Source organism: Sciurus carolinensis, unplaced genomic scaffold (assembly GCF_902686445.1).
Source record: "Sciurus carolinensis unplaced genomic scaffold, mSciCar1.2, whole genome shotgun sequence".
NCBI lineage: Eukaryota > Metazoa > Chordata > Mammalia > Rodentia > Sciuridae > Sciurus > Sciurus carolinensis.
Window position 1 is genome coordinate 1,661,968 of NW_025920129.1, and position 17,176 is coordinate 1,679,143.

A 17,176-nucleotide genomic window follows, 5' to 3' on the forward strand; every position below is an offset into this window, starting at 1 on the left:
CTGCCTTTTTTCTGTCAAAATTGTTCAAAAATATTTCCTTACCTAGAATGATTAGGTGAGTTCACCATCTTCTTTTTTAAGCTATCATGACTGTTTTCTCATCATAGACCCATGGCTTCTGTGAGGGCCTGTTTTCTCTTCTAGCCTCACAGCCCAGCCCATTCTTTCATAAAAATATTCCACAGTATCATGCTATAGAAAATATACTAGGGGGAAAACCCCTAGGTTTTTTCTGTTATAATTTTTTTTTAATTTTTACAGACTGCATTTTGATTCATTGTACACAAATGGGGTACAAATTTTCATTTCTATAGTTGTACACAATGTAGATTCATACAATTCATGTAATCATACATGTATACAGGGTAATGATGTCTGTCTCATTCCACTATCTTTCATACCCCTGCCCCTTCCTCCCCCTCATTTTCCTCTACATAATCTAATGTTCCTCCATTCTTCTCTTACTCTCCAGCCCCCAACCCCATTATGTATCATCATCCACTTATCAGGGAAAACATTCGGCCTTTGTTTTTTTGGTTTTGCTTATTTCACTTAGCATGCTATTCCCCATCCATTTATCTGCAAATGCCATAATATTATTCTTCTTTATGGATGAATAATATTCCATTGTGTACACATACCATAGTTTCTTAATCTATTCATATGTTGAAGGGCATCTAGGTTGGTTCCAAAATCTAGCTCTTGTGAATTGAGCTGCTATAAACACTGATGTGGCTGCTTTACTTTATTATGCTAATTTTATCCCTAGTTTATAACCACAGTCTTCACATTTACTAAATATATGACTTTCATCAAGTCATTCAGTCTACCTAAAATTTAGGTTTTTTCCCACACACAAAAGGGAATAATATGTCCTAAAATATATATCATTACTTAGGAGACTAAAGACGAATGCAATTGTGCAAGTGAATGAGTCTTAAAAACTGTAGTTCTATGCTATGTAGATAGTATTACCATTCAGCAAAGAGGCAGTATGGATTAATGATAAAGACAAAAGAATCTGAACCCCAACTGACAAATGGAATCCTGGCTCTATCATTTACAAGCTCTGCCTTTTGATGTATAAAATGAAGATTAGAGTACTTAGTCCATATAAGAGCTCAATGACAGCTACTGCTCCTATCATTAATCAACTACTGTGCATTAGGCATTTTAATAAGTATCGCGTTCCCTCTGGCCGCAGAGAGAGACACGACAAACGTCTGAAGCTTTGGAAGTTTATTGTGCACAGTCTTCCTTTCTTTCCCTCTTTTCTAATCCCTTTCTCTCTTTTCTTTCTCTCGCTCTCTTTCCCTCTGCTTAACTCTTGCCTGCTCCGGTCGCTCCGCTCCTCCCGCTTGGCTCACACCTACTTCGGCCGCTCCGCTTCTCCCACTCGGCTCTCGCCCTTGCTCGCACTCTTCTTCCTCGCTTCTTCTCCTACTCTCAGCTTCTTCTTCTCTCAGCTTCTTCTTACTCCCAGCTTCAGCTTCAGCCGCTGCTTACTCCCCCACCCACCAAGCTTATATACACTTCAACCAATCAGGGGAGAGCACACAAGGTAAACACGCGGACAGCTGCAGGCATAGAATAGGTACACGAGGGGGGCATGCTCTAATCACATCGTTAACTAGCCAATCATTGGAATTCGCTGGTTGTTTACTGTATAGCTGGCCGCTTTTGGCTCAGCGCCAGGTGCCATCTTGACCGTGCTCAAGGCTGGGGGTCCCGGGAACCCCGACAAATAAGTGCTGTTAATAAAATGGAATTAAGACAGACCTGGCTAACAACTTTGCTAAAATTTCTGTCTCCTACTCCATATGCTACATTTTCAAAATCATTTATGTCATTGATATTCAAAGCAAATAAAAGTCTAAGTAGTAAAGCATTTGCATAGAACATCAAGATAAGACTCCAAAATTTAACTATATCTTTTCTGTGAAAACTTCCAGTCACCACATAGTGACTAGCATTTCTTTTCTTAATCTGTCACTTAAGCTGAATCTGTCCCAATGACTACTGAGTAAACTATGACATGTTTCTGTCAAACATAACTGAGGTAAGACAATGTCTCTGAAATAAAATCTGCAGACCATCTGCTTCTCAATCACTGATGATGCTAATTTAAAGATAGATTTCTGGGCCCTAGAGTACAGATCTGTAGATTCAAAATCTCTGGCTGGAAAATGTATTGATCTACATTTTTAATAAGTCCCCAATGTGATTTGTATGCAAATTCAATTTGAGAACTAATTTAGCTTCTTGATATTTTTTTAGATGTAGATGGACACAATACCTTCATTTTATTTGTTTATTTTATGTGGTGCTAGGGATCAAACCCAGTGCTTCACCAAGCACTCTACCTCTGAGCCACAACCCTAGCACCTAATTTAGCCTCTTAATTGTCTTTATCCCTCTTACAGAATGTATCAGTGGCAGATAAAATGTTCAATAAATTGCAATTTATGTAGCTTTATAAAAGACATTCAAAACATCAAAATGAAACTAAAACATGGCCTGGGGTTGTAGTTCAGTTGTAGAGCTAACATGTGTGAGGGACTCGATTAGATCCTCAGCCAAATATTTAAAAATAAATAAAGATAGTGTGTCCATCTACAACTAAAAATATTTTAAAAAAAGAAATGGAGAAATAAACCAAATAGAATTTTATAAGTGATACAGTTTTATTTATATCATGTTATCTTCTGAAATGAGCTCATAATAGGGTTATTAAAATAACAAGTTTAGTTCACCTTAAAAATCCAAGTGTGATTAATTCAAAATAGATTCTATTTTTACAACTGCCTTCCTATAAACTGTTAAAGAGAAGTAATGCCATCTACAGGGAACCTTCAGAACAACAGTCATATTTCTATGACCCACACTCTTCAATATTCAAAATCTAAGTTAATATGTAAGTAACATCATTTAACAAGGAAATTTTCAGGAAAGGGGTAAAAATAATTGAAAAGGTTTGTGATATAAAAAAAAAACACTACCATTATGGATTATCAATACTTCTTAAATTAACCTAACTTCACTTCTAAATCCACCTACATGATCCATAGATGTTTGGTTGGAACTGCAGCAGGTTAAGATGCAAAGCTATACAACCTCAAAGATCTCTAAAGTTAAGCTAATAGAGAGCAAACACTCAAGTCATTGGAGAATAAACCAGTGACAATTTTCTTTTTCCAAACTGTTGCATCGCCCTTTCCTCTTGAGTAGCATCACCTTTATCTTCTTGGCTAAATTCTCTAAACTTTTAGGTATTTAGTAGTCTATTCCAACTTCCAAAGCTCAGTCCTGTTTATTTTAAAATCTCTTATTTCTTAGAAGATTATACAAACAAGTTTTTTCCTCTTTATGCAACATATGCCCATTCTAACTGCTGATAATTTCATTTTATATTCTTCCCCTCTCTCTGCTGTCTTCCCCTTGGGAAATACATGCTAAAAGAAGTTTCCTTATTGCCATGGCTTAATTTAGGATAAATATTAAAACTACCCAGAGTTCTTTAGTAACAATACCACACCTCTAACTTTGTTGGACTGGGATGAGGGTTGAGTATGGATTTTGTGGCTTTCGATGCATGATCTCTCATGCAACCTGGTTTGAGAAACAATGACTTACTGTGGGGTTGGAGCCCTTTCCCTAATAGCCTCCAACAGCACTCAAAGTGGTTTATGAGTTCCAACATGCACAGTGTCATCCCCCACTTGCCCCTCTTGCTTGTTTTTGAGCTGTTTCCCCAGTCACTAGCAATGTCTTGAGACTGGACAGTTAAGCTATATGCTAGATGACCCCCAGCTAATGGCATCATACCTCATTCATTTGCTGCAGTTACCCACCCCTGCCTGATTGCCATAGAAGCCTTCTAGCCCACAGCTCATGACTTAATACTGGATCAGTCCTCAGGCTGGAAGAGTACATACATCTATCCTTCTATGACACAGTTCCCACATCACTCCTACAATTCTGCCTCCATGCCCTGGAATAAAACAACTGAGTTAATCTGGATAAATCCAACTGGAGGAGAAAATGTTGGTTCTTCCCTTCTTACAATCATCTTGAATTTTGAGTTATTGCTTCAGCCATCCTTCCTATGGTTTCTGAGTGCAGATGCACTGTTCCCTTCCCTGTTGGGAGAGCCCAGAGGACTAAACCTCATTCCCAAACACTAATCCTCCAAGAAGGAAATTCTCCCAAGGCTTCCCTGATAGTTTGTGATAAAACAAGTTCCCTCAACTGGTACCCTTCAGTAAGCTCTCTGCAGTACTCGCCTGCCCTGATGTGATTTCACAGAAAAATCACTCATTACAGCTAAAGAATGAACAAGTAAAATGCTGCTGACTGATGAATGGATGGGTAAGATGTACATATTCATAAAAAGAAATATTATTCAGACATAAGGAGAGTAAAAGCATGCCACAATATGGATGAACCTTGTAAATACTGTGCTGAGTGAAAGATGCTAGACATAAGAGGCCATATAATATGTGATTAATTCATATGACACGAGCAGATTAGGCAAGTACATAGAAACAGAGGTTAGCGACTTCCAGGGGCTGGAGATAGGGATAAATAAGTAACTGATAATTGTATGGAGTTTCTTTTGAGGGTGATGAAAACTTTTTGTTTAAAATGAAAACATTTTACTGTCATGTACAACTAATTAGAACAAATAAAATAAAAATTAAAAATAGAAAAGATGACTTTGAAAAAAAACAAACATGAAAACATTTAAAATTACACAGTGGTGATGGTTTATGCAACTGTGTAAATATATTTCCACTGAATTGTGTACTTTAAAAGGGTAAATTTCATGGGTATGTAATTACTGTCAATTTAAAGAAATGATTCTTTGCAAACAAAAAATCCAAAAACGTCTTTGTTTAGGAAACCAAATTTTTTTTTTTTTTTTTTTTTTTTGTGGTACTGGGGATTGAACTCAGGGCCTTGTGCTTGTGAGGCAAGCACTCTATCAGCTGAGTTATCTCCCCAGCCCGGAAACCAAAATTTTTATTCCTCAAAAAATTATCCTTTTATAACTTCACAATACTTCAGTTAAAAGTGACTCCTATAGCTGGGTGTGTTGATACATGCCTGTAATCCCAATGACTTGGGCAACTGAGGCAGGAGGATCACAAGTTCAAAGTCAAGCCTGAGCAACTTGGTGAGACCCTGTCTCAAAAAAATAAAATAAAAAAAACCTGGGATGTAGCTCAGTTCTTCTGGGTTCAATCCCAAGTACCACAAACAAAAACTGGATACCTAAAGGCATAAAACATTTTTAAGTTTGGTCACATTTATAAAAAGTGCAGGTGCTGCAACATGGATGAGATACAGTTCTACAGGTTAAAAACTGCCACAGATGCAACTTCATAAAATGTGATTGTTGCACCATGTAAAGGAAGCACAAAACAAAGGAAACAAAAATGAAATCTACTTAATTGGGTGCATTTTTCTTTTATAAACAGATCTGCCTGATTTTATTTTAATTTTTTAAAAATAATATGAATGGGCTGGCCCTGCCGACTCCCACGCTGAGGTCGGATGCCATCGCTGAGCCTGCATGCCTGCCTGTCCCGCTACTGCTGAGGGACACTGCACTTGCCTCTGTGCTGACTCAGCGCACCCTCGCTGGGGCTCCCCAGCTTTGTGGAGACTGGTGCAGGCATTTTGAATTATTCCTGAGGGCATGGCCATCATCATTTGAAGGGCAGCTCCCTTCCTGAGACACCTACAAGACACTGGAGGCCCTTTGACAGGACTCAGGATTCAAGAAGAGGAGGTATTGAGAGACTCAGGACCAACTCAGAGCCGCTGGGTGAGTATCTCCCACTGGGTGAGGCTCCCTGGACTGGTCAGTAGTCCCGGAATGCAGGGAACTTTGTGGAGTAGAGTTGCCCAGTGAGACTCCCCCACTGGAGCCATGAACCAGACAACTGGGAACATTGTAGAGGAGGACCACCCAACAAGAGGCTTCAGTGCAGAGCAAGGGTCCCAGGCCTGGGCAGTAGGTCCAGTCCCCAGGGAACATTGTAGAAGAGGGCTGCTCAGAGAGAGAGTCCCTCGCAGGGCCAGGGTCCCCAGCCCAGGTGGTAGTTCCGGGCCACAGGGAACATCACACAGGAGGGATGCCCAGCAAGAGTCTCAACTGCAGGGCGAGGTTCTGTGGCCCAGGAGGTAGGTCCAGACCCTTGGAAATGTCGCAGAGGAGGGCTGCCCAGCCCAGGTGGTAGTTCTGGATGGAAGGGAACTTCTTGGAGAACTGCACAGCGAGAGGTCCCCACGGGGGAGTCTTCCCCACCAGGCGAGGCTTTCCCACCAGGGTGGTAGAACCAAAGACACAGGCCCAGACCAGCCATGCCCCAGCCCGCAGTCTAGTCCCCCTTTTGACTGACCATTGGTCAACAAGTGGAGGTGGCTCTGACCACCAGCAGGAAATATACCCCACCTGAAGGCCACCACCCCTAGATGGGCAGATTCCTTGTGTATCACTGCATTATCAAGTTCCTCCAAGACTTCAGGCTACTGAAGGCTAGGAGGTGAGTTATTGGAAATCTACAGGGAAAATATAAGTCAACAGAGGAAATCTGCAATATCTCAGAGTTTCACTACTAGAGGGGTAGATACCTGAGCAATATGAGAAAACAAGGGAAGAAAATGTCCCAAACAAACCTAGATGCTACATCAATAAAATCCAATGACAGCAGGGAAGAAGAAATGTCAGAAAGGGAGTCCACAATGCACATAATCAAAATGATCAGAGAAGCAAATGATGATATGAAAGAGCAAATGCAGGCTCTGAGTGATCATAACACTCAAAAGTTAAAAGAGCAAATGTGGGGAAGCAAAAGATCATTTCAATGAAGAGTTAGAGATACTGAAAAAAAAACCAGACAGAAATCCTTGAAATGAAGAAAACAATAAACCAAATTAAGAACTCCATAGAAAGCATAACCAAGGATAGAACACCTGGAAGACAGAACCTCAGACATTGAAGACAAAATATTTAATCTTGAAAACAAAATTGAACAAACAGAGAAGATGGTAAGAAATCATGAACAGAATCTGCAAGAATTATGGGATATCATGAAAAGGCCAAATTTAAGAATTATTGAGATAGAGGAAGGCACAGAGAAACAAACCAAAGGAATGAACAAACTATTCAATAAAATAATATCAGAAAATTTCCCAAATCTGAAGAATGAAATGGAAAATCAAATACAAGAGGCTTATAGGACTCCAAATATACAAAATTACAATAGACACACTCCAAGGCACATTATAATGAAAATACCTAACATACAAAATAAAGGCAGAATTTTAAAGGCTGCGAGAGAAAAGAATCAAATTACATTCAGGGGGAAACCAATAAGAATTGATTTTCAGATTTTTCAACCCAGACCCTAAAAGCCAGAAGGGCCTGGAAAATTTCTCAAGCTCTGAAAGAAAATGGATACCAACCAAGAATCGTATACCCAGCAAAACTTACCTTCAGATTTGACGATGAACTAAAATCCTTCCATGATAAAAAAAAAAGCTAAAAGAATTTACAAAAAGAAAGCTGGCATTACAGAACAGTCTCAGCAAAATAATCCATGAGGAAGAGATGAAAAACAACAATGTAAATCATCAAAGGAAGAAACTACCCTAAAGGAACAGCCAAATAAAGGAGAAACAAAAATGGGCCAAATGACCGGGAATATAAATCATATCTCAATAATAACCCTGAATGTTAATGGCCTGAACTCATCAATCAAAAAACATAGATTGCCAGATTGGATTAAAAAGAAAGATCCAACAATATGCTGCCTGCAAGAGACTCATCTCATAGAGTTATCCACAGACTAAAGGTGAAAGGATGGGAAAAAACATACCATGCACATGGACTCAGCAAAAAAGCCGGAGTATCCATCCTCATATCAGATAATGTGGACTTGGACTTCAAGCCAAAGTTAGTCAGAAGGGATAAAGAAGGACATTTCATACTGCTTAAGGGAAGCATAAATTAGCAAAACATAACAATCATAAATACCTATGCCACAAACAGTGGCTCATCCATGTACGTCAAACAAATCCTTCTCAATTCCAGAAATCAAATAGATAACAACACAATACTACTAGATGATTTTAACCTAGTATTAACCTCTCTGACCACAGGACAGACCCTCCAAACATAAATTGAAAAAAGAAACCACAGATCTGAATAACACAATCAATAATTTAGACTTAACAGACATATATAGAATAAATCATCCAACAAAGAGCGAATACACTTTCTTCTCAGCAGCACATGGATCCTTCTCTAAAATAGACCATATTTTATGCCACAAAGCTACTCTTAGCAAATACAAAAAGACAGAGATACTACTTTGTATTCTATCAGATCATAATGGATTAAAATTAGAAACAAGTGACAGAATAAAAAACAGAAACTACTCCAACACCTGGAGATTAAATAATATGCTATTGTATGATGAATGGATAACAGAAGACATCAGGAGGGAAATTAAAAAATTCTTAGAGGGAAATGAGAACAAAGATACATCATACCAAAATCTCTGGGACACTATGAAAGCAGTACATAGAGGAAGATTTATTTCATAGAGCGCATTCAGTAAAGGAAGAAAAAAATCAACAAATAAATGACCTAACACTATAGCTCAAAGTCCTAGAAAAAGAAGAACAGAGCAACACCAAAAGTAGTAGAAGATAGGGAATAGTTAAAATCAGAGCTGAAATCAATAAAATTGAAACAAAAGAAACAATAGAAAATATTAACAAAATAAATAGTTGGTTCTTTGAAAAAATAAACAAAATTAATAAACCCTTAGCCACAATAACAAAGAGAAGAGAGAAAACTCAAATTAGTAAAATTTGGAATGAACAAGGAAATATCACTACAGACATAAGTGAAATACAAAACATAATTAGAAGCTATTTTGAAAATCCATACTCCAACAAAATAGAAAATCTCGAAGATATCAAAAGGTTTCTAGAGTCATATGAATTACCTAAACTGAACCAGGAGGACATAAACAACTTAAATGAATCAATTTCAAGTAATGAAATAGAAGAAGTCATCAAAAGCCTACCAACAAAGAAAAGTCCGGGACCACATGGGTTCTCAGCCGAGTTCTACAAAACCTTTATAGAAGAGCTCATTCCAATACTTCTCAAAGTATTGCATGAAATAGAAGAGGAGGGAACCCTCCCAAACTCATGGCTATGAAGCCAATATCACCCTGATACCTAAACCAGACAAAGACACATCAAGGAAAGAAAATTTCAGACTAATATCCTTAATGAATACTGATGAAAGAATTCTCAACAAAATCTTAGCAAATTGCATACAAAAATATATTAAAAAGATAGTGCACCACGATCAAGTGGGTTTTATCCCAGGGATGCAAGGTTGGTCCAACATACAGAAATCAATAAATGTCATTCACCATATATCAACAGACTTAAAGTCAAGAATTACATTATTTCTGTAGATGCAGAAAAAGTATTTGATATAATACAGCATCCCTTCATGCTCAAAACACTAGACAAAATAGGGATAGTGGGAATATTCCTTAACATTTTAAAGGCCATCTATGCTAAGCCCATGGCTGTTATCATTCTAAATGGTGAAAAACTGAGAGCATTCCCCATAAAAACTGGAACAAAGCAGGGTTGGCCTCTTTCACCACTTCTATTCAACATTGTCCTTGAAACTCTAGCCAGAGCAATTAGACAGAACAAGGAAATTAAAGGGATATGAATAGGAAAACAAGAACTCAAACTATCCCTATTTGCTGATGGCATGATTATATATTTAGACGAACCGGAAAATTCCACCAGAAAACTTTTAGAACTCATAAGTGAATTCAGTAAAGTAGCAGAATATAAGATCAATGCTCACAAATCAAATGCATTTTTATACATAAGTGATGAATCTTTGAAAGAAAAGTTAGGAAACCTACCCCGTTCACAATAGCCTCAAAAAAATAAAATACTTGGGAATCAATATAACAAAAGAGGTGAAAGACCTCTACAATGAGAACTACAGAACTCTAAAGAAAACCTTAGAAGATGTAAAGATCTCCCATGTTCTTAGATAGGCAGAATTAATACTGTCAAAATGGCCATACTACCAGAAGTGATATACAGATTCAATGCAATTCCAATTAAAATCCCAATGACATACTTCACAGAAATAGAGCAAGTAGTCATGAAATTCATCTGGAAGAATAAGAAACCCAGAATAACTAAAGCAATCCTTAGCAGGAAGAGTGAAGCAGGGGTATCACAATACCAGAATTTTAACTACACTACAAAGCAATAGTAACAAAAACGGCATGGTATTGGCACCAAAACAGACAGATGGATAAATGGTACAGAATAGAGGACACGGACTCAAACTCAAATAAATACAATTTTCTCATACTAGACAAAGTTGCCAAAAACATGCAATCAAGAAACGATAGACTCTTCAACAAATGGTGCTGGGAAAACTGGATATCCATATGCAACAGAATGAAACTAAACCTCTATCTCTCACCCTGCACAAAACTCAACTCAAAATGGATCAAGGACCTGGGAATCAGACCAGAGACCCTCCATCTTATAGAAGAAAAAGTAGGTCCAAATCTTCAACATGTCGGCTTAAGATCAGACTTCCTTAACAGGATTCCCATAGCTCAAGAAATAAAAGCAAGAATCAATAACTGGGATAGATTCAAACTAAAAAGCTTTCTCTCAGCAAAGGAAACTATCAGCAATGCTAAGAGAGAGCCTATAGAGTGGGGGAAAATATTTGCCACTCATACTTCAGATACAGCACTAATTTCCAGAATATATAAAAAACTCAAAAAACTCTACACCAATAATACAAATAACCCAATCAACAAATGGACTAAGGAGATGAACAGATACTTCACAAAAGCAATCAATAGATATATGAAAAAATGTTCAACATCTCTAGTAATAAGAGAAATGCAAATCAAAACTACCCTAAAATTCCATCTCACCCCAGTTAGAATGACGATTATCAAGAAGACAAGCAAACATAGGTTGCAAGGTAAGTGGGTAAAAAGGTACACTCATACATTGCTGGTGAGGTTGCAAATTAGTGCAGCCACTCTGGAAAGCAGTGTGGAGATTCCTTAGAAAACATGGAATGGAACCACCATTTGACCTGGCTATCCCACTTCTTGGCCTATACCCAAAGGACTTAAAATCAGCATACTACAGAAATACAACCACATCAATGTTCATAGCTGATCAATTCACAATAGCCAGATTGTGGAACCAACCTAGATGCCCTTCAATTGATGAATGGATAAAGAAACTGTGGTGTGTGTGTGTATATATATATATACACATATATATAATGGAATATTAGTCATAAAGAATAATAAAGTTATGGCATTTGTAGGCAAATGGGTGAGATAAGCCAATCTCAAAAAACCAAAGGACAAATGATCTCGCTGATAAGCAGATGATGACCCATAATGGGTAGTGGGAGGGGGGCATGAATGGAGGAAGGAGGGACTGTATAAAGGGAAAAGAGGGGTGGACAGGGTGGGGGAAGGAAAAAATAACAGAATGAATCAAAAACTATTACCCTATGTAAATGTATGATTACACAAATGGTATGCCTCTGCTTCATGTACACAGAAACAAGATGTATCCCATTTGTTTACAATAAAAATAAATTTAAAAAAAGAAATATGCACTGAGCTGGATGGCACAGAGGCACATGCCTATAATCCCAGATACTAGAGAGTCTGAGGTAGAAGAATCCCAAGTTCAATGCTAGCCAGGGCAACTATTTCAAAATTTTAAAAACCCTATCTTAAAATAAAAAATAAAAACGGCTGGGAATGTAATTCATAGGTAGTGCCCATAGTTCCATCTCCAGTATAACCAAAAAAAAGGAAAAAAAATGCATTAAATATGTGAACGCATTAATATGGTATTAGAATTCTTAATAGCAATTATGAAAGCTAGAATACAGTAAATAAAAATGATTTAAATTCTATAGTTAAGCACACTATTAATAGTTGAATGTATAATATACTTCCAGATTTATAAGAACTTAAATATTTATATTCTTTGGTATACTTTCACAGGTAGCCATAAAAGTATGTACCCCTACCAAAATGAGGGAACATATCAAGAAAGAGATCTAAAAAATAAAAATTCAACACAGGAGGGAGTTGATATGAATTTCTAGGATGATAAAGAGAGTTCTAAGATGATGGCTGGGTCAGAGTCTAAGACAGCAACCAGTCCAAACTGGAGAATGCCAGGAAGGTGGTTTCCAGGTGGAAGAGGAGAAAGGGAGGGGAGGGGAGGGGAAGAAAAAACCCTGACAGATTTTCTAATTGACCTTCTCTCATAAAAATTTGCTATAAAAGGTCAGGGGAAGACCAAGCAATATATCTTAAAGAAACAAATATATGCTTTAATGAGGAAACTCTTAAACTTCAGGAAAAGGAAATATAATAAACACCATTTGATCTAATTAGTGAGTAATATTTGCCCCAAATGTGATAAGTATAGGCAAGGTAGAACATGGAATCCTCATTATTATAAAACAAAATCAGTAAACATTATTTAAATTAATGATTCAAAAGAGGGAGCAATATAAAAATGTCATTTATAAATGAGGAAGTATCAATGGGGAACAAGAAAAGGGGTGAGGAGACATGGGGTAGGGAACTTCTGTTAATTTCATTTTAAGTGTTTAACCAGTTTGCATTGGTTGCTAGCCTCTGACCCAGAGCCACTGAAAAGACTCAACTTTTCTCATAATACAGGAATTCCTGCTACTGTCTAAATTATATACATTTTACTATGTTAGAATAACTAGCAGATATTCTCCAGACTGAGAAAATTATTTCCAAAGCTGCTGTGTTCCATTTTGGGTTATTTTTGTCTTAAATGAATGACCACAGAAAGTTAACAGCATTTAGATAATAAATTATGAAATAATTTAGATTGATAGAATAATACTTTCCTTAAAATATTGCTTTAAGTAAAATGTGAAGAAATAAATCATCCAAGGCTAGCCTGGGAACGTAGTAATCATTTAGAACATTTAGTATAGTCATCCCTTGGAATCTGGGACTGGTTCCAGGATAACCCACTCCACAGATACTTAAGTCTCTCACAATGCATAATAATGTTATAAAATGCAATGTATTACAATGTATTTGCATATAACCTACATATATCCTGCAACTTTAAATCCTTTCTAGATTATTTTTACTTATTTATTTTTTGGGGTGGGGTACTAGGGATTGCACCCAGGGCCTTGCACATGCTGGACAAGTGCAATACCACTAAGCTACACCCCAGTTTTTGTTTTTTTTTTAATTCTGAGACAGGGTATTACTAAATTGTACAGGCTGACCTTGAATTTGCAATCCTCCTGCCTCAGCCTCCTGGGGATCAGGGATTACAGGTGTTTGTCTCCATGTCCAACTCTAGATTACTTGTAATACCTACTACTATAGAAATATTATGTAAATAGTTACACTGTTTTATTTAGGCAATGATGACAATGAATAAAGTCCATATGTGTTCAGTACAAATGCAAACACCTTAGGCATAACTGCATTTTCATTATGTGGCTGACGGAATCCATGAGTATGGAAGCCACATATATAAAGTGCTGACTGTGTATTATTCCTACAGGAAAATGAATTGGAAAGGGTGGAGAAGACAGGCAACAAATTTGACATAAGTGTTCATTCTATGCTAAGCAACATCATAGGTGTTCTACATATTTATTTCATTTGATCCCTAAAATGTTTGAAGGTGGTAAATAATTTGTTCAATGTCCCACAGTCCCTTGAACAGACAGGTTATAAAATGATTTTTAAAACTGTAACAAACTTTAAACAGCTATAAGCAAACAATTCAATTTATTTATAAAAAATATTTCAGATTGGGAATACAGCTCAGCAGTAAAGGGTTTGTCTAGAATGTATAGGGCCCTGGGTTCCATCTCTATTACCACAGAAATAAAGAAATAAAGAAGGAAAGAGGGATAGGGTGAAAGGGAGAGGGGAGGGAGAGAGGAATGTTGTTTTATTCTTTCCATGTTGCTAGGCCCAAATGTGTTCAAATACAAATTTGGTTAACCTGTTTATTATTATTCTAGTCATTTCATTAGATTCAACTTAGGGTCATAGTTATAGTCCTGCTTTTGCTACCTATTGGAATGAGAAAAATTAATTTGAAATGGTAGGTAACATGCATGGTTTTATTTTTTAAATGTCAGCATAAGGTAATACATAATATACACATAGCACAGAATTTCTGGGGGTGGGTACCAGGGATTAAACTCAGGGGCACTCAACCACTGAGTCCCATCCCCAGTCATATTTTGTATTTTATTTAGAGACAGGGTCTTACTGAGTTGCTTAGCACCTTGCTTTTGCTGAGTCTGGCTTAGAATTCATGATCCCCCTGCCTCAACCTCCCAAGCTGCTGGGATTACAGGCATGCATCACCACGCCTGGCTCATAGCACAGAATTTTATCACCATCTTTCAATGTGTCAGTATTTTTTTAAAATTAAACCAAGTATTCCTTGTACCTAGAATGCGTTTTTCTTTTTTAGCTTAAATGGTTCCCTCTCTATCACATTCCCTTTCAATTTTCCTCACTGAATTTACGTACTTATTTTCTTATTCACTGCCTGTTGCTCCCTTCCAAATGGAAGTGGGGCCCCAAAAGTACTAAATAAATCTTTTTGAATGAATAAATTAGAAAATAACATGCTTAAATAATGCACAAATGTGATAATCACTATTTAGATGCCTCTTTCACACTAATTTGTTTGCAGAGGATTCTATAGTTTCTTCATTAAAATGATGAGAAGAATTATCTGAATAATAAATTCCAAACCCAAATGGTTTGTATCAAATACTTACCACAGGAGCTACATTCTGAAGAAGCAGACACTGGAGTATTTGGAGAGGTTGGTGTTGACACCATTGATTCAAGCTCAGTTTCAGCAACCTGACTAAAGGCTACTCTTATAAGTTTCTCTTTCTAATGTTGCTGGATGACTTCGTACAGTGCCTGAGGTAGAGCCAAGCTGCCCTGAATTAGGTCTTATTCCAGGAGATTTTAAGGAGTAGTTTGATTTTCTAGGCTAGGAAAAGTAAACATAATTAATATTTATTTGCATATATTTTGTTTTTATGACTTAGAGCTACACTATTAATTTTCAAGGAACCAGTTAAAAGAGTGCAATGAAATCTCAATCTGCAGGGCCAGTTTGTGGCATTTTAGTAGTAACTTCTGGATTTAACTGGATTAATTTTAAAATGGACCTGAATATAAGTAAATCCCTTTTAGTAAGTGTAGAAATAAAATGCTTGAAAATTTGTGTCATAAACAACTTTTTCCTCCTAAAACACTTGCACCTAAACTTTCCTTTCAAATAATTTATATCAGTTTAATATTTACTAGGAACATAATTTTAATATAATATGCTATGTGGTTCATTCTTTTAAAAAATCCTCTTTTCCCCTATTCTTATACTACATGTTCAACCTTTACAACAGTGCTTTATAAAGTCTAGTGAAGAGTGTTATCATTGTTCCTTACCCTAATCTCTGTCCCATCTTTAAAACTATGGCAGTGGTAACCTCACAAAAAAATACGGAAGGTGAGTTAGGGTCTGATGCTGTGGAGAATGCCTATAATCCCAGCTACTCAGGAGGCTGATGCAGGAGGATTGCTAAATTTGAGGCCAGTCTGGTTGTTGTGATTTGGATATGTGGTATCCCCCAAAATCTAATGTGTGAGACAATGCAGGAATATTGAGGGGTGAAATGATCAGATTAGGGGGCTATAACATAATGAGTGGATTAATCTACTCAAATGAATGAACTGAATGGTAACTATGAGCAGGTAGGGTGTGGCTGGAGGAAGTAGATCATTGGGAGCTGTGCCTTTGGGTTTTTATTTTGACTCAGGTGAGGAGAATTGCCCTCTGCTTCCTCATTTCCACATCTTTAACTAATTCACCTCTTCCATGCCCTTCTGCTTCTGCCTGATGTTCTGCCTCACCTCAGGCCCAAAGCTATGGGTCCACAGACCACGGACTGAACCTCTGAAAACATGAGCCAAAATAAACCTTTTCTTCTCAAAGTTATTCTTGTTGGTCAGTAATGAAAAGATGACTAAAACACTGGGCAACTTAGTGAGATCCTGTTTCTAAAATAAAAAAAGACTGGGGATATAGCTTGGTGATGGAGCCCTTGCCTTCCATGCATGAGGCCCTGGGATAGATTCCTAGTACTGTCCTGCCCCTCAAAAACAGTTGAGTTAAAATCTCAACTGGGCCAATAACTAACTATTCAGTCTTGAAAAGTTATATAATCTCTTTTAGTCTTAATCTGTTATTTTTTCATTCATAAAGAAGGATAATCTCTATTACACTCATGTGAAGGTGAGATAGTATTCAACTAGCTAGTTTACTGCTTTGCCAAAGCTGGTCTGTTTATAAATGTTTCTACTTTTTTCCCAAATCTTGCTTCACTCTCACTACTTAAAATCAATCTTCCACTATTTTTGTTGCCACTGCAAACCTGTGAATAACTAGAAAGTGTACAAGCAATTCCTAGGTGTGAGAGAAGGGTTTCACTGACCACCATGGACCATGGAGCCCTAAGGCAAGAGCCAGTGTTCAAGCCCAAAATACTATAATACTTCTGCTTACTCCTTCCCAGGTCCTTTCACTTCTTTTGTTCCATTCAGCAACCTACTAGGCTCACATATTCTCATACCTGTTCCTCTTATATGAGAAGGGATCAAACATGAGTAGATAGATAAGTGGTACTAAATCAAAGATACATCAGAGTTTATCAAAAAAGGTGACATCTTCCCTTATAGTATACATAATTTTAGAAATAGTATAGTACTATAAACATCTAAAAATAGCTATTTGATTACAATTTTAAGGGAATAGATTTCTAAATATTGAAAATAATATTATTCTTCAAAATAGAAAAAATTTCCAACATTGTCATGGACTTACAAATTGAGGTGGCTATTTGCAGTTTCAGGGTTCAATTTCTAGTGACTTGTTGAACAAATAATCAGTAAATGCTTCTTCAGATGAACTTCCGATGGGGTTAAGGTTATTAAAGAACCTC

General features: G+C 37.1%; 1 protein-coding gene across 1 annotated transcript in view; it reads right to left on the bottom strand.

Moving 5' to 3' along the window:
* Nucleotides 1–14,181: 14,181 nt before the first annotated feature.
* The window catches only part of LOC124974041 (son of sevenless homolog 2-like), a 93,248-nt gene continuing 90,253 nt past the window's right edge, over nt 14,182–17,176 (bottom strand). Inside the window, 4 exon segments of the mRNA XM_047537615.1 lie at nt 14,182–14,219; nt 14,942–15,044; nt 15,046–15,165; nt 17,059–17,175. Of these exon segments, the coding sequence (XP_047393571.1) occupies nt 14,182–14,219; nt 14,942–15,044; nt 15,046–15,165; nt 17,059–17,175 (378 nt within the window).